We start from the raw sequence: 19,171 nt of genomic DNA, 5'->3' as shown, positions 1-19,171 counted from the left end.
GTGTCTATGTGGAAGCATTTAATATTTTCAGAGAAAGATGGATAAAATCATTACAAGCACTGACAGCAAGAGACTGTTTAGTACTGCATCGCATTACTTTGCAAAATGGCCTTAAACAATTAGTAAACTGCATAATGTTATGTTTTCTGACAGTGCTGTGGGAGCTTGCAGCGATATCTGCTAGTTAGCAAGGGTTCAAACTCCAAAGTATGAGGAAAGTATATGGTGAAAGTGTTAATCGTCAGTCGCCTTCAACCCAGTGTTTCATATTGTTCGGCTTCGACTTGGGCTGGACAATAATTCAGTATCAGTATGTATCCTGATATAATTTTTTTTAATAATAAACACATTTCCGATATTTTGATATACATTACCAGTATTTCCCATACATTGATTTATTTGTGGCGTTTGACTTCGTTTGAATAAACATGAGCACTGTATGTTTCAAAATCAAAACATGTCGCTGGTGTTTTATATGAATGTATCTGAAGGGAGCTGACTGTCTTCAGAAAAGTTTCAATGGCATTTTCATTTTATCTAATAATGAAGCGTTAATAAGCGGAGCTGCTTTGATTACAGCTGTTACTGGAGAAAACACCACCTTTGCGTTTTCGAGTGGAGAGCGAATCCATATATTTTCTGAAACGATGTCATCATCAGCCCACGTCTCACCCTTAGTTAGAAACTGCATCATGTAACCGCAACAAAAACATGAACAAACACTGAACGATTGCCTTTTTATTAACTAACATTAACACAGGTTTATAAATGTATGTAAAAAAAACAATTATTTTAAAGAATTGTTTTCCTCACCAAGCCTGCAATTATTTGATCCAGAGTACAGCAAAACAGTTTAATTAGGAAATATTTTTATTTTTAAAACTGCTTTAATTTAAAATGTAGTTTATTCCTAAGATCAAAGCTGAATTTTCAGCATCTTTACTCCAGTCTTAAGTGTCACATGATCCAGAAATCATTCTAATTTGCAGATGATCAAAATTTTAAACCTTTGAGTTCAATTATTTTTCAGGACTCTTTAATATACATTAGAAGATCCACAGATCTGCATTTATCTGAAATAAAAAGCTTTTGTAACATACGCTTTTCCATTCAAAAGTTTTGAGTCCGTATGATTTTTCTTTCTTTTTGTGTGGAAATAAATTATAGATATTTTTATATAGCAGGGGTGCTTTAAATTAATCAAAAGTGATGACAATTTCTATTTTAGATAGATGCTGTTCTTTTGTTTTTTTCTGTTCATAATAGAAACCTGAAAAAAAGTCTATATTATTTTTGAGCAGCAAATCAGATATATGAAGGATCTTGTGACTGGAGTCATGATGATAAAAATATAGCTTTGAAATCACAGGAATAAATTACATTTAAAAATATTTCCAAATATAAAACCGTTATTTTATATAGTAAAAATATTTCAAAATGTTCCTGTTCTTGCTGTATTTTGGATCAAATAAATGCAGGCTTAGTGAGCAAATTTTTTTTTTTTTTTATCATTAAAAATCTTACTGTTCAAAAAGTTTTGACTGGTAGTGTATATTAGCCTATAGTTTGAAGTTAAAGATATTAATATTAATTAGGTGAGTCTGAGATGATTATTTGACAGTGTCTTCAAATTAATTTTTCAAATGAAAAGCTGAACATTAACTTATTTGTGCTGTTTTTGTCACCTCTAAAATATTATATGGTTTTAAATGAGGTGTCATAGACTTAGCAAATTAATTTTTCATAAGTTTGTATGCACAGACATCTGTTGTGGGCGTTCTTGGCAGTTTTTATAAGGCTTTTTAAAAAATTTTCATATCAATATCAGAATTATATTCTATCGAGCGAAATTAAGAAATGTATCGTGATATTAATTTAGCTTTGACCAAGATTATTCATTTCGGTGCATCCCTAGTAGCTTTAGTAACCATTACTGCATTATATAAAACTAAATATGTTGAACTTTTACTTTTGCAGAGGAAGAACCTTTGGATTGCTTCTCAACCTCTCACTATCATTCCTCCAAGAAAAGAGATAAGCAAGAAAAACAGAACTGTCATAATTTAAAAATGAAAATGACAAGTAAAGCAAAAAAACAAACTCCTCCTGAATCAGACACAGCCATGGTTATGTGTAATCTGGGCGGTGTTGAAATGCATAGTAAAGTCTCACCAATATCTTCCAGATCAAGAAGGTCTTTTGTGAACCACATTGGAGGAAAGAAAAAGTCCACTTTAAAGAGTTTCAAAGAAACAAAGAAAAGAAAACAAAGCTCACACCTCAAGCCACAAACTGAAAACAGTGAAATATCTACAGAGTTATCTGGCAGCCCTGAAAGACCTAAAAGTTCTTTGCCTGAAAGCCTGACAAAAATCAATCACAAAAACATCAAAAGTATACAGCTATCCAGTGATCTGCAGACCAACTGCAAAAGTTTATATTCCAAGAAGCAGACCTCATCAAACAGTTGTTTTACAGAAATTGAAAGTGATATATCGGTAACCCCCAAGCCTGTTCGTAAATATCAACGTCAAACTTCTGTTTTGTGTTCTGCTTACTCGGTTGGTGATGTTCCTGATAGAGATGTTTTGGATGTGGATGGTGAGGTGTTTGAAGACTACTTCTCACCAGCCAACAATGCCCTTAAACAAAAGGTCATTTTATTTGGGCCGACCCCCGAAAGATTGCACATGCCCAGTTTTGACCTGGAGGATTCAATCAAGAGGAAGGGCAAGAGATCATTTGGTAAAAAGCGAAAACATGAAAATATTAACATTAAAGACTTGTTGGTTGGTTCATCAGGCCCTGCTCCTGAGACGCATGAATCAAGGCCAGAATGTTTGTCTGTGGGGACATGCGGGTTGGCCAGTTTTGAAGAAATAAAGCTTGATTCATCAGCAAAAAAACAGAGGAAACAACCTAGGTTAAGCTCAATTGAGCTCCATCCTGCTTCTGAAAAGAAGACCTCAACGGCTACTTCTCCAGTGTCATCCTCGGCGGTTAACATGAATCTACAAGTACAGAACTGTCCTGAAACTGCCCCTGACCCCAAACATGCCATTGAAAAGAGACAGATGGGTTTAGAAAGTATGTAAATGTTTATTTATTTATTTTTAATTAGTATTAAATTGTGGCTATGCAAGGACGTCTCGGTCACTGCTACACTGTGATGAGATTACATTCTTTACATTTTTATACTTGAAAGCATGGAACATCCTTCGTGTTAGTGGAGAAACATTCACAATAATGTTTGCTTTTAAAATGTTGCATGGTTGAATAAACATTTTAAGAAACACTTTTATCTGCTGCTCAGCTGTGTCACTGTGCACCTGCTGTGTGCTGCTTTCCTCTCAGCTCAACTTTCTTTCTTTGTTTGCATTATATCAGTTGTAGGGAAAGAAAATGAAAGCATAACTGATGGGAGCATTGAGAGAAATCCTGAGATGAGTAACAAACCAAGCCATACAAAAAAGGACAAATTCATGAAGGTAAAGTAACTACATTTTAAGTATTTTAATGTCTTTTAGATGATATTAAACATTTCCGTTGAGAAAAAAAAAAGACATTTGTGTGAGCTAATATATGTTTTAATATACATTTGAGGAAAAAAAGGGATAACCATATCACACAAGTAGTACTGGCATTTTTGTTTTTACAAAGACATTATTGTTCTAGAATATGCTCCAACCCAAATGTATTGTATAAATGTAAAAAAAATGCAGATATTGACATGACTTTAAGATGCATTAGCACAGACTGTTTATCCAGATTAACAAGAAAGTAAACTCGTATGTAATTTGTCTGTTTTCTTTTACCTTGTGTAGATTTGTTCAGTGATTTGATGGCATATGTATGTAATGCAACCTGTGCTTGTTGACATCTGTCTAATTGATTAGCCAAAGAGCAGGTCAATTTGTGCTGAAGTACTGTAGAGTTTGATTGTATAGGACAATAAACTTTTTTCCACTCTTATAGTAGGAAAAGGCTGTTTTCCATATGTAGGTTTTGGTTTTGTTTAGTTTGTCTCTTTTACATTTTAACAAGCCTTTAAGAGCTGTGTTTTATATTTTCAAACACGCTTTTAGCTTGATGCTTCTGTGGAGCAGCATAGCATGGCCTAGTAATAGAGCATAGTAATTATTTCAGATGCAGATGTTATATGCTACTCTCTTTGTTGCTTTTCTGGCTTCCTGTGTGTTTTCTTCACCACTGTGACTTGCACCTGGTGAGTTCTCTTTTTGCTTCTCTTTTTGCTCAGCTTAAACAAAACTCCCAACTGGAACACAGAGAGATGGCTTTCAGGCCATCTCTATTTGGTTTTACTTCCACATATACTGTTTAACTGAATCTATCACACCTGGGCTGTTCTATAGTGGTAAATAATTCATAGATAGCTATTTGTCATCAGTATTCCCTTACTTTGACAAGATTAGAGTAAACCAATTTACAACAGTTACATTGAAAGAATCGGAGTGGATGACCTCACAAGTTATCTTGATGCAGAAATTGGGTATAATTTTGGCATGAGCGACATGAGCATGGCTTCTCCTCTGGGACTTTTGCTCTGAGTGAAACTCACACAGGTCAGGGTTATTGTAGTTAACTAAAAGTACAACCATTAAAAATGTTTTTGTTTCTTGGAATAAAATATAATTATATAAATTTCCTCACATTTGATATGGGTGCAGACTGTGAGCATTTCAATTGGGAATAAAACACAAAGTAAAACACAAAATATAGAAACTAATTCAAGTGATTAATGACAACGATAGTTGTAAAATTAAAGTAACACAAACTTATTGCATAATTCTATTAGTGTGAAAGGTGATCTGATGTTTGAATTTGTAGTTTTTGATAGTAGTTGTTAATAGAAGTAGTTGTTGCCAAGTGTTTTTTATGGCCAATGCCATGATATCTTAGAGCTGAAATGAAATGTATATTTATTGTACATAATTATTAAAGTAGAAATTATTTGAAATGAACAAAAAAAAACTTTTCCAACTCACCTCAAATTTGCTTGATGGTGTTGAGGTGCAGACTTTGAGGGGGCCAGTCCATCATTTTCAATGTTCCAGCAGATTAATTAATTCGCAGGTAGATCTGGCTATAGTTAGAAGAATGGTTGAGAATGTAAGGTCAATGACCTCTTGGAAAATAAATCTAGACCCAATACATGGCTCGAGGCTCATTCTTCCCACTGGATGGAAACTGAAATCTGGACATTCTCTGTTGGTTACACAGGCACATGGTTTGGTCACAATATAATATTATTTATTATTATCATTATTATTATTATTAGCTACAACATGGCATTAATCAATGCATGCTGATAAAATTTTATCATAGTTTATAGTTATTAACATTCAACCTTTCATCAGTAGTATTGCTTGTGATTGAATTTTGTGAATGGGAGTTCCTCTTGCTATTTTATAAGCTGAGCTTCATGTGAATTCACAAACTTGTCACATTTCACAAGAAGATCGTTTTCTATTTTGCTTACATCTACACACCTTTCACTTTTTAAGACTAAAACAATGATGGATTCATTGTTATTCTTAATTAAAAAGCACAACAAAAATACAGAATGTTTAGCATGCACTGATGAATCAATTAAAAAAAGAGAAAACCTCCATAGTGTAATGTGATGTAAATAGCAAAGAAAACAAGCTTTTCGAAATGGAAACAAAACGAAAAGTAAAACCAAACTTGCTGTCTTGACAGTGCTTGCATGTTTTTTTCTTCCACCACAAGAATAACATGTTCTCTGGTTTAAGAAGCTGCCTTTTATGTTACTTTAGTTTGAAAACCATCCATTATTTCCTAAATATTTGCATAATATTTGATGCGTGCTGCGCACACCTTCGTACTCCTGCTAACACGGCGAGTAGGCTCTCTAAGCGATTAGCAGTTCAATCGATTAGCAGGTTTCTTTATGCTTTCAGTTTTGTTTGATGTTTCTCATATGCAAAAGAAAGGACAGCGCGTATGATTTGAACATTAACAAAATTTTGTTGTTTCTTTGCTGCTATTGTCGACAAATCCTCATCCCAGTTTCCGATGCAGTTCTCGAAGATACTGTTGCACCATTAGTCATTTTGTTTATTTAAATTTTTCTTCCTCTCCCCTTTCGGTTCTGGTGTGAATTGGTGGCATCCATGTGATCTAAAGTATTTTACAGTGCTTGGACTGCATCTTACATGTCTCTGCGGCGGTAAATAGTTAGCTCCTCCTTCACCTTATCAACGTGTGCTTCTAGAGGCTTTGAATTTATACCAGTCGGCATCTGGCCTCTTTGACAAACCCTGATGTTACCAATGACTTACTGAACATGAAAGGCTTTTGTATATTCAAAAGATTCAAACAGCTGTGTCCCAAGACTCTTGCATCACCATCAATTTAACCACAGTCACAATCATTACACAAATAATTTGGCTTCTTTGAAGGAATATGATTGTGTGTCATTGACAGTGAAATAGGCCTAGCTTGTTTTTTTTTGTAAGGAAAATCTCCTTATGATTGCCCTATTCTATGGTTTCTAGAACATTATAATGACTTAGATATTTATTTCATTTTTAAATATTTATTTCGTTTTTTGGCTGTTGTAATGGGCAATAAAAAAAATTGAAACTCAAAAATGTCAAATACTCTAATAATTTTGGCCACCACTGTGTTTGTGAAAAAAAAAAAATGAATAAAATATACATGCACACACATATATCGATATATGGATATATTTCAGAGTGGTCAATAGCCGCATTTCCACCGTCGAGCTTAAACCGGGCGTGCTAGTGCGTGCCAGGGCCAGTCACGTTTCCACTGTCACTTCCGGGGCTTGATCGTGCCTGGGTTTTTTGGCCCGACGAAAACCTTGGGCCAAAGCGGGCCAGCTGGGGCTAGAGGAGGGGTTATGAACAAGGGCAGAGTTTCTCTGTGTCTGGAGAGCTCAGCGCTGCAGATGATTATAGAAAAATAACAGCTTTAACACCAGTATTGAAGACTTTGTAAAATAAGTTGAGCTCAAAACTTACTCTTAGTCAGCAGCGAGCGTTTGAAATAACTTGATCCGGTGTGGATTATAATCACTAAACAAGGCAGAAATATAAGTGATGTAAAAGACTATGCACACTGTAAGGGAAACAGGTCAATTTAGCTTAAAGGGAATCATTTAAGATTTTAAAGGGAATTTGAACAGAATCACTGTTTCACGGCAGATCACTGAGACGCCCTGCCATTCACTGAAGCCGTTTAACAACAGATCTGTGCTGGATATTAATATCCAAAGTATAGTGAAAAGTTTGTCCATAACGAACACCATGTTCAAGCATAAGGGTGTCCATCAGTGCACGTGGCACCAGGACACCCTAGGCCGGAGGTCGATGATCGACTTTGTGGTCGTGTCATCAGACCTTCGGCCATATGTCTTGGACACTCGGGTGAAGAGAGGGGCGGAGCTGTCAACTGATCACCACCTGGTGGTGAGTTGGATCCGATGGCGGGGGAGGAAGCTGGACAGACTCGGCAGACCCAAACGTACTGTGAGGGTCTGTTGGGACGTTTGGCCGAGCCCCCTGTTAGAGAGATCTTCAACTCCCACCTCCGGCAGAGCTTCGACCGGATCCCGAGGGTGTCTGGAGATATTGAGTCCGAGTGGACCATGTTCTCCACCTCCATTGTCGCTGCGGCTGCTCGGAGCTGTGGCCGCAAGGTCTCCGGTGCCTGTCGAGGCGGCAATCCCCGATCATGGTGGTGGACACCGCAAGTAAGGGATGCTGTCAAGCTGAAGAAGGAGTCCTATCGGGCCTGGCTTGTGGGACTCCGGAGGCAGCTGACAGTTACCAGCAGGCCAAGCGGACTGCAGCCCGGGTAGTCGTGGAGGCCAAAACTTGGGCCTGGGAGGAGTTCGGTGAGGCCATGGAGAAAGCCTATCGGTTGGCCTGGAAGAGATTCTGGCAAACTGTTCGACGCCTTAGGAGGGGAAAGCAGTGCCCTACCAACACTGTTTACAGTAGAGATGGGCACCTGTTGACCTCAACTGGGGATATCGTCGGGTGGTGGAAGGAATACTTTGAGGATCTCCTCAATCCCACCGACTTGTGTTCCGTTGAGGAAGCAGTGGCTGGGGACTCGGAGGGGCACTCGTCCATCACCCGGGCTGAAGTCATCGAGGTAGTTAAAAAGCTCATCGGTGGCAAGGCACCGGGGGTGGATGAGATCCGCCCCGAGTACCTCAAGTCTCTGGATGTTGTGGGGTTGTCTTGGCTGACACGCCTCTGCAACATCGCAGGCGGTTGGGGACAGTACCTCTGGACTGGCAGACCGGGGTGGTGGTCCCTCTTTTCAAGAAGGGGGACCGGAGAGTGTGTTCCAACTATAGGGGGATCACACTTCTCAGCCTCCCTGGGAAAGTCTATGCCAGGGTACTGGAGAGGAGAATTCGGCTGATAGTGGAACCTCGGATTCAGAAGGAACAGTGTGGTTTTCGGCCCGGTCGTGGAACACTGGACCAGCTCTATACCCTTTCCAGGGTGCTGGAGGGTTCATGGGAGTTTGCCCAACCAGTCCACATGTGTTTTGTGGACTTGGAGAAGGCATTCGACCGTGTTCCTCGCGACATCCTGTGGAGGGTGCTCCGGGAGTATGGGGTCGGCGGCTCCCTACTTAGGGCTGTTCGGTCCCTGTACGATCGGAGCAAGAGCTTGGTTCGCATTGCCGGCAGTAAGTCAGACCTGTTCCCGGTGCATGTTGGACTCCGGCAGGGCTGCCCTTTGTCACCGGTTCTGTACATAATTTTTATGGACAGAATTTCTAGGCGCAGCCAAGGGCCGGAGAGTGGACGGTTTGGGGACCATACGATGTCGTCGCTGCTTTTTGCGTATGATGTTGTCGTGTTGGCCTCCTCAGACCAGGACCTTCAGCGTGCACTGGGACGGTTTGCAGCCGAGTGTGAATCGGCTGGGATGAGTATCAGCACCTCCAAGTCCGAGGCCATGGTTCTCAGTCGGAAAAGGGTGGATTGCCCACTTCAGGTTGGTGGAGAGTTCCTGCCTCAAGTGGAGGAGTTCAGGTATCTTGGGGTCTTGTTCACGAGTGAGGGAAGGATGGAACGTGAGATTGACAGATGGATCGGTGCAGCTTCTGCAGTAATGCGGTCGCTGTACCGGTCTGTCGTGGTGCAGAAGGAGCTGAGCTGTAAGGCAAAGCTCTCGATTTACCGGTCAATCTACGTTCCTACTCTCACCTATGGTCATGAGCTGTGGGTCATGACCGAAAGGATAAGATCCCGGATACAGGCGGCCGAAATGAGCTTTCTCCGTCGGGTGGCTGGGCGCTCCCTTAGAGATAGGGTGAGAAGCTCGGTCACTCGGGAGGAGCTCAGAGTAGAGCCGTTGCTCCTCCACATCGAGAGGAGCCAGCTGAGGAAAGCATCTATTTCGGATGCCTCCTGGACGCCTTCCCAGGGAGGTGTTCCAGGCACGTCTTACCGGGAGGAGGCCCCGGGGAAGACCTAGGACACGCTGGAGGGACTATGTCTCCCGGCTGGCCTGGGAACGCCTTGGGGTCCCCCCGGAAGAGCTGGAAGAAGTGGCTAGGGAGAGGGAAGTCTGGGCGTCTCTGCTTAGACTGTTGCCCCCGCGACCCGGCCCCGGATAAGCGGAAGATGATGGATGGATGGATAGTGAAAACACTATCAATTAGCACAGTAACAAGATCGGCAGTTTATGAATAAGGCTTTATTAGATAAATCTAAGACATATAAACTAATCTAACACAAAGCACACACACTCATACATTGACACAAGTTGCAGGAAGATCGAAAGTTAGGGAAAGATGAGTTTAAGAGAATGGAAATGTGGAATCCCAAGCAGGACCGGCGCTCCGCACAGGCACATCACGCACTGCGCGTAGGGCACCAATTGCTTGGGGGGGCACCAAAAAATCTGGGTTGTGAAAAAAATCATCACAATAGGCTACTAGTATAAATAACAAATAAAACATTTCTATAAGCGTGTTAATGTACAAAAGCCATACAAAGGTTATATATGCCTAGGCCAAATTAGTCAAGAAAAAGGTGAATCTCTGTGCGAGTCTCCCTCTGTTTTTACACACATGCCGGCACACGCGGCTGCGCCAGCGGTGCCAAACACACACACACATGCAGCAGCTACACAGAGATTCGCAGCAGAGATGGTGAGATGGCGAGTCATCAATCACTTAATTAACCCTCGGATTGAGTTCCTCAATGAGGTTAAAATTATATTAGATACACCAGTACAAATGTCTGAAGGTACATTGCCTGTGTAAAGGTGTCCCTTTGTTGTCATTGAAAGGGGGTTTCCGATGTCACTGATTGGCTGGAAGTTCAGTAGTCGCTGAAGTGACGTCTTGGGAAGCTCGTGGTTGGGCGTTGGCTGAAGATGCAGAGTTGTGTGGCTGGTTGAAGTTGAACTCTGTTACAAAACTTAACTCAGAACACAAAACTCTCAAACGGAAAAGAAAAGAAGTAAAGTTTGATGAGACTAGGTGTTGTTTTTTCTCATCGTGCTTAATTAGCAGCAGGCGTGCAGGCCGAAGCACGCTGGAACCGCACTCAAAGAACAGTGATGACTTAAAGCATGGCTAGAAGCAAAAGCTAGGAAGCAAAGCTATCGGCTAAAAGCATACTAAAAGCAGGCATGACTAATAGCAGAAGCATAGCTAAAAACTAAAAGCAAGATTTTATGGTGTCCTGAGTATTTAGACTGGCCTGTTGGCCACACCTCAAATGTTGTCTTGACCAATCAGATATAGTCTTGGCTCGGGGGTATCATAAATCATATGTTATCTTATCAAGCGCATGGTCCGAATTTTCCCGCTCTTGCAGGGTCTGATTTTGGACATGATTCCGATAACAAGAATATTATACATTTGACAAATAACTGATGGTCATGACTGTTTCAAGCTAGCAAATTCAAGCACATACATATGAAACATGAATATGTATCCTTAAGCTATCCAATAGTTATTAAAAAAACATACACAATAAGTGATTAAACATGATTGTCAAATGTGTGGGTTACATATAAATGAATACAGAGTTAAGCGATGGACTGATATTCATTTAGAAGTCATTTTGGAGTTCATTTTGGTCCATATATATGTACAAAAGACAGTTTCTTTGTCATTATCTGACAAAGATTTCTGTGGAGACCAGAGGTTCAAAGCCCCCATCCACCCCCCTTTAGGAATTTCAGTCTGGTTCTGCTAGGTGGGGGAAGTGCTTAAAGATATTGTGTATAACTCTCATGGGTTTACATGTGATGTCCGGCGTTGCATCTCAATTAATTGCGCCAAATTTGACAATCTCTTCTTCCAATTGAAATTGCCAATCATTGTTCTAGTGGTGTTAATGTTGAAAGCTGTTCTGTGAAAGTTGGTTGGTTGGTTGGTAATCTTGCTTGGGACTTGTGGCACAGAATGTTTTATGACTTCCTGAGGAATTCGGCTTGTGTTTCAACCACAGTCCTGATTGACTCTTTAATTTGTCTGATTCGTGTCAGATCCGCTACAACACTAAACATTAACATAACCATGGTAAATCTCTATAACTGTGTATCATATTTTATGTCATCTTGTCTCGAGTTTAGCTCCATGTAGCATAGCCTATTATCAAAATATAATAATGATGTTTGTTCGGGAGCTTTTATAAAAATAGAGAGTCTGCGCTGTTACATATGTGTGGTTGAACTATTTAGCCTGAAGTAACGGAGACTTGGATCAAACCTGAAGACAATGCCATTCCCGCAGCCTTCTCCAATAATTTCACTTGCTCCCACACCTCTCGAAAATGACATAAATCAAGAAACTCTTATTAGTCTTTCCTCTCTTCCTTCTGTGCAAATGTCTTCACTGCTAAAAAAATCATACTACCACAACAAAATTAACAACTGCTCTGACTCTCGCACACTCTTCTCTTCTTTGTCCGCCTCCACCTCCTCCTTCATCGACATTACAGCCGATGACTTTGCAGTTTTCTTCACAAATAAGACGAATCATCAGTGACCAATTCTCCACACCACAGACTGATGATAACTTCATATCAACTAATACTTACTCTTTCCTTCTCTCCACGGACGTTTCCAAACCTATCCTTTCCAGTCATCCTGCTACTTGTCCACTTGATCCTATCCCCACTCACCTCCTTCAAGCCGTTTTTTCTTCAGTCATACCTTCACTTAAGCCCAATCCCAGTTCTACCCCTTAGCCCTTCCCCTTTCCCCTACCCCTCTTAATTAATACAGAATGATAATTAAAGGCTATGCACACCAGTATAAGTGTGTATTGTAAGAGCTAGTCTAGGAATGATGACTTGTGACTGCATACTAGTGGTGTCCCAATCCTTAGGGAAATATTTTCTCCCCTACCCCTTGACACTCTGTTTCAAGGGACCAGGGGGGAGGGGTAGGCGGCAGGATAGGGGAAGGGGTATAGAATAGAATTGGGATTGGGCCTTACTCATATTATCAACACCTCTCTTCACTCTGGTACATTTCCCTCAGCATTTAATCAGGCTTGTATAATCAGCCCTCTGCTTAAGAAGCCATCTCTAGATTTAGCACTTTTAGAAGACTAGAAGACACTTGAGCGAGTTGTGTTCAACCAACTCTCTATGTTTCTTGTACAGAACAACTTCCTGTACAGCAACCTGTCTGGATTCAAAAGCGTCCATGCTCTCGGTTACTGAAGCCCTTCAACTGACAAGAGCAGCTTCCAAAATCCTCAGTACTCATCTTGCTGCTTTTGACACAGTTAATCACCAGATTCTCCTGTCCACCCTCAGAAAGATGCACATCTCTGGAACTGCACTCCTGTGGTTTAAGTCCTACCTCTCAGATAGATCTTTCAGGGTGTCTTGGATGGGTGAGGTTTCTAAGTCACAACTTGTTGCTACTGGGGATCCTCAAGGCTCAGTACTTGGACCACTTCTCTTCTCCATCTACATGATGCCATTATGATCTGTCATTCAGAAGCATGGCTTTTCCTATAACTGCTATGCTGATGACACTAAACTCTACTTCTAATTCCAACCAGATGAACCAACGGTAGCTGTCTAAGTGAAATTTCTAGCTGGATGAATGACCAGCCACTTCAGCTCAACCTTACTAAGACAAAACTGCTTGTGGCTCCAGCTAACCCATTGCTTCATCACAACTTCTCTATACAGCTGGGTTCGTCAACCATTACTCCTTCGAGGACAGCCAGAAATCTAGGAGTTGTGATGGCTCATCAGTTAAGCTTCACAGACCACATTGCTACAATGACCCGGTCCTGCAGATTTGCCTTATAAAACATTAGGAAGATTAGACCCTTCCTGTCAGGGCAAGCCACCCAACTTCTTGTCCAAGCTCTTGGGTTGAGGGTTATCTTCAATGAACCAAAAAAACGTTACTCCTCTCCTCATCAGGTTACACTGGCTACCAGTTGCCGCTTGGATCAAATTTAAGATACTGATGCTTGCCTACAAGACTATCACTGCCGCGGCACCAATATACCTAAACTCACTAGTTCAAACTTATGCGCCCTCCAGAAGCTTGCGTTCTGAAAGTGAATGGTGCCTTGTGGTGCCTTCCAAAGAGGTTCAAAATCACTCTCAGAGATCTTTTCCTGGACTGTGCCCAGCAGGAGGAATGACCTCCCAATCGCAATTCGAACAGCTTATTCTTTATCCATTTAAAAAAAAAAAAAACAGCTAAAGATTAATCTTTTTCGCCAGCACTTGAACAACTAATACTACCACTTACGTATGGCACTTGTATACTTTTGTTGTTTTCTAGTTGGTCTGATTGTTCTCATTTGTAAGTCGCTTTGGATAAAACATCTGCTAAATGATTAAATATAAATATAAATGTAGCCTGCACTGAAGTTGTTGATAAATTTCCATAATTATCATACGGACCATTTCTCAATACCAGTTTTATATAAGATATAATTTACTTAACAGTAATAACAATTATAAACTTTGTTTATTATATTTTATTAAAGTTGAAAGTTGTAATATTTGAGTAAAATATTTGAGTTGTAAAATTTTAGTAAGAAAAAAAAATCCTTAAAATAAATTATATTTAGTGAAAAGTCATTAGATCACAATATAATTACCTTGTAATTAGTTAGAATGATATGCTTTACATTTTATAAATGAAATAAATGCCCCCAGACCCTATGATTAAATTTGTAAAATTCACCTTTTTAACATCTTTCAAATTTGCAGGCATGTTATTTGTAATGTACAGTAAGCTACAACAATCTTTTTTCTTTTTTTTTTAAGCACAGAATTGTCTTTGCTTTTCTCGAACAGTCTGACATCATATTTTACGAGCAATGTCATTTGACTTCTGTTGACCATAATATCTGCTTGCACCTGGTCACATATTTGTGTCATGGTGTCAGAAAGCATCTTGGTAAACATGTTATGTATGAACCTGTTTTAGCTGCCCTGTTCACTGATGGATGTAAACCCCAACTTCCTGTAGGGGAATAAAGAGGAAGGCAATTCATGTGTTTGTACTACGGATCTGTTGTACTGAAGCCAGGGTACAAGGGACGGATGAAAAGGTGCTCTCAACTGCTTCCCCTCCCATATGGCCTTGGTTTCATTTCCTCTTCGTTCACCAAATATGCAGATATCCGGCATGTGTTTACTGGTTTATGCTTCTCTCCAACAAAACAGGAGCTCAATAGTACATGTGTCTGAGATAATAAATGTTTAGTTAAATGCCATTTAATAACATTGAATGTATTTGTAAAAAGAAATGAACTGCAAAATTCATATCTAATCTTTCAGGGTTTTTTTTTTCTGTTTGTCTCTACAGAAAAATAGATCCTTGGTAATGACAAGCATGCCCACTGAGTGAGTATATGTGTGACTATTCTGGAAATAATAAAGCTAGCTATTGTATTGCATGGATATAACCACCCGCTTGTAAATCACTCACATAAAAAAAAAGTCAGTTTTCTCTCACAGTGATTGAAAATACATGGCTAAGAATACATTTAGCACAGATATATCATCACCCTTATTACACTCTGGCATATTACACTCTCATTTAGAAGTTGTACTCTTAATGTTTCTTTACAACACAATGAGTTAACTAGTCATGTTGCTATTAAAGGATACACAAATAAAACTGTCTTCTTTTTTGGGTCCCTATCAAAATGACTGCATTTGTTTGGAATTAATCAGCCATTTAAGTGAAACTTTGATGACTGAATTAATCACACTCCTCTATTTGGATGCAGCAGTTTATTTTGAATTTGTTCTTAATACTGTAAATTACCCATATGCTTAATATGGAACTAGATGCATTGTTAAATACTTTGTTTGTTTTGTTTTTGTTTTATTATCTACCCAACAAATCAGATATGAACTTGCTAAAGTATTCAAAAGTAAATGCAAAAATAAATGTAAAATATAGCTGCAAGCAACAATTACAACTGCTGCAATGACTCTAATTTATGTATGACTATTTTGAACAAGAAATAATCAGAAATGTGTTAATGTGTATCTGTTGTACTGTTGATCAAAATAAAATAATACAGATGCATCTCAAAAAAAGTTGAATATCTTTGAAAAGATCTTTATTTTTTGTAATTTAATTAAAAAGTATTTTGGTTATGACTTACAGCTTAGAAAAATGTAAAAGTTCAGTAACTCAAAAAATTAGAATATTTTCTCAAAGATCAATCAAAAAAAAAAAGAAGATTTACTAAATAGAAATGTTCAAGATCTCCAAAGCAGGTTTAATTATGCACTCATTATTTGTTCGGGGATCCTTTTGCACAAATTACTGCTTTGATGCGGTCTGGCATGGAGGCGATCAGCCTGTGGCACTGCTGAGGCATTATTGAAGCCTAGGTTGCTTTGATAGGGCACTTCAGATCCTCTGTATGGTTTGTCCGGTGTTACTGATCTTCCTATTCTCAATACCCCATAGTTTCTCTGTGAGGTTCAAGTAAGGTGAGTTGGCTGCCCCAATCAAGCACAGTAATATCATGGTCTGCAAACCACTTGGAAGTGTTTATGGCACTGTGGGCAGGTGCTAAAGTCCAGCTGCAAAATGAAATCAGCATCTCCATAAAGCTTGTCAGCAGATGGTAGCATAAAGTGCTCTAAAATCTCCTTGTAGATGGCTGCATTGACTTTGGACTTGATAAAACACAATGGACCAACACCAGCAGATGCCACAGCACCCTAAATCATCACTGACTTCAGAAACTTCACACTGTACTTCAAACAGCTCGGTTTCTGTGCTTCTCCAGTCTTCCAGATTTCCGAATAAAATGCAAATTTTACTTTCATCTGAAATGAGGACTGTGTTTTTTTCTGGTTCAGGAGTGGTTTGGTTCTATGAATGTGGCAGCTGTATCCTTTCTCTTGAAGATGTTTGAACGTGGTGACTCTTGATGCGCTGACTCTGGCTGCAGTCCACTCCTTGTGAAGCTCTCACAAGTCCTTGAATTGGCTTTTCCTGACAATCTTCCCAAGGCTGTGGTCATCCCTGTTGCTTGTGTACCTTTTCCTACAACATCTTTTCCTTTTAGTCAACTTTCTATGAATATATTTTGATACAGCACTCTGAACAGCCAGCCCTTTCAGCAGTGACCTTCTGTATATATTTTATACTCAAAATTAATCAAGCTCAAAATGAAGTATACACAACTGAATTTTACATTTCCCTAAGCTCCAAGTTGTATCCATCAGAATTAAAACAAAAAAACTCTTGAAATATTCAGTTTGTGTGCAATGAATCTAGAATACAAGAAAAGTTGATTTTTTTTTTTTTAATTTAAAAAAATAAAGACCTTTTCTATTATATTATTTATTTTTTTTAGATGCATCCTGTATTTATTTATAATATTCTTTTAAAATGAAATCATTACCTATACCGAATATAGCCTACAGAATGATCCTGCTCTTAAAATGACACAGTCAGTGACAATAGCCATTTAAAATATATGAAAGGTATGAATAAAATTATATTTATTTAAAATAAATAATCATTAAAAAAAAGCATTTGCTATTTAACCCATTCCTTACCCCATCACAAACTGCAAATGATCGTGCTATTTTTTTCCCTCTTATTACATCAAATATTAGAGGTTTTACCAATCTTTGTCCAGCCCACATGCAGTAATCTGACATAAAGTGAAGGTGACGAAAGTAACGTGACATTCAGCCAAGTATGGTGACCCATACTCAGAATTCATGCTCTGCATTTAACCCATCCAAAGTGCGCTCGCACACACACACACACACACACACTGTGAACACACACCCAGAGCAGTGGGCAGCCATTTATGCTGCGGCGCCCGGTGAGCAGTTGGGGGTTCGATGCCTTGCTCAAGGACACCTAAGTCATGGCATTGCCGGCCCGAGATTCGAACCCACAACCCCAGGGTTAGGAGTCAAACTCTAACCACTAGACCACGACTTCCCGAAAAATATACATTGAAAATCTAAATCGAAAAATATACATCATTTTGTGAGTAATTCTATGCTACAGTAATGTTTTATATCAAAATATTGTTATTTTTGCTAGAAATACTGTGAGTATGCAGATTTTATTAAATATTATTTGCATGTCATATGGTTCAAACCTTTTGTTCAAACATGGAGTTTATGATATTTGTATGTTTGTATTTAGGAAGCAGGAGGTAGTCTTCCAGCTGGTCAGAAATCTGGGTGGTTTTACAGTGGTGGATAATGTGTGTGAAAGCACCACTCATGTGGTGTCCGGCAGCCCACGACGGACCCTTAATATCTTGCTAGGCATTGCACGTGGCTGCTGGATCCTCTCCTTTGAATGGGTGTGTATAGCTTTCTGTGCATTTTTTTCTTTCAATATATATACATTTTTCTAAAGTGTATTTAATACCGTACTGTAGAGATTTAGGTGTTAGCTAATATGCTGTTGTGCCTTATAATTTTTTTGCTTGCTTGTGCAGATTCTGTGGTGTTTGGAGCATAGGCAGTGGGTTCCTGAAGAGCCTTATGAGCTGTCTGATCATTTCCCTGCTGCACCTGTAAGTATACGCATTTCTATAATATAGTGAATTCCATGAAACCTGTTAAAAATGTAGAGTTTCCCCCCACACATTAACTAAACATAACTTGACACTAAGGCTGAAAAGTAATTGTAAATATACTGCACAGCTGTTAGGATTATTTTTTTTTTCATTAGAAGATATTTAAAAAAGAAAAATATTTTATATCGTCTCATCGTCTTTTATCCTATACTTTTTAATGGTAGTGTATAACAGTTTCATCAATTTCAAGGGGCGTTACCTCCATAACTCATATGGGCGTTGCACCATATCCACACCTCCTTTACAGCATGTCATATGTTTTGATACTCCAGATGGCAAGTGTTTAACAAGAAAAGTGAGATACAGCCGTACATGTGGCAGAAGAAATCGAAATAAGTCAATTAATTTTGAGAGTCTGTTTCAACACAGTAATTGCTTTTAAATTCTTGATTTTCTGTATATTGTTTTAAAAGTATGATTATTAAGACACTGTATGTACACAGGTATGTACTGATTAGTGTTGTCAAAAAAACCCAGTACTTCAGTACCAAGTCGGTACTAAAAAATTAAAATGTCACAGTACCAGGTTTCTTTAAAGGGGGGGTGAAATGCTCGTTTTCACTCAATATTCTGTTAATCTTGAGTACCTATAGAGTAGTACTGCATCCTTCATAACTCCAAAAAGTCTTTAGTTTTATTATATTCATAAGAGAAATATAGTCTGTACCGATTTTTCCCGGAAAAACACGAGCGCCTCGAGGCGTGACGTGTGGGTGGAGCTAAAGAATCACGAGCGCCAGTAGGCTTTTGCGTTGAGAGCATTTGGAAGCTGTGACATTACCGTGAGGACAAAACCAACCAAAACAAACCATGGCTAACAGTCAGATTCAGCGTATATTTATGATCCAGAATCAGATCCAGAGGCTGAAATTTAACAAGAGCAGCATCAGCAACGACGTCTTTATGTGGTATGTACTGAAACTGTATATATTTGCTTAGCGGTTTTGGAAAATGACTAAGTTCCACTTTGTCGTCTTTTTTTTTTTTTTTTAAGCTGTACATGTGGAAAGTCCAGTTTGATGACAACATCGCATGTTGTTTACTTGATGTG

The 19,171-nt window shown here is 39.2% G+C and overlaps 1 protein-coding gene across 3 annotated transcripts in view; it reads left to right on the top strand.

The window, feature by feature from the left end:
* Positions 1-19,171, top strand: part of mcph1 (microcephalin 1) — a 115,236-nt gene that overhangs the window by 6,691 nt on the left and 89,374 nt on the right. For all 3 annotated transcript variants that reach the window (XM_052573275.1, XM_052573276.1, XM_052573277.1), the window contains exons 9-13: positions 1,978-3,087; positions 3,388-3,488; positions 14,847-14,884; positions 17,679-17,841; positions 17,980-18,057. In XM_052573275.1, the coding sequence (XP_052429235.1) occupies positions 1,978-3,087; positions 3,388-3,488; positions 14,847-14,884; positions 17,679-17,841; positions 17,980-18,057 (1,490 nt within the window). The remainder of the gene's footprint in view (positions 1-1,977; positions 3,088-3,387; positions 3,489-14,846; positions 14,885-17,678; positions 17,842-17,979; positions 18,058-19,171) is intronic.

Source organism: Carassius gibelio, chromosome B13, assembly GCF_023724105.1.
Source record: "Carassius gibelio isolate Cgi1373 ecotype wild population from Czech Republic chromosome B13, carGib1.2-hapl.c, whole genome shotgun sequence".
NCBI classification, from domain to species: Eukaryota; Metazoa; Chordata; class Actinopteri; order Cypriniformes; family Cyprinidae; genus Carassius; species Carassius gibelio.
The sequence above is the reverse complement of the archived record's forward strand: the minus strand, read 5'-3'. Positions and strand labels throughout refer to the sequence as shown.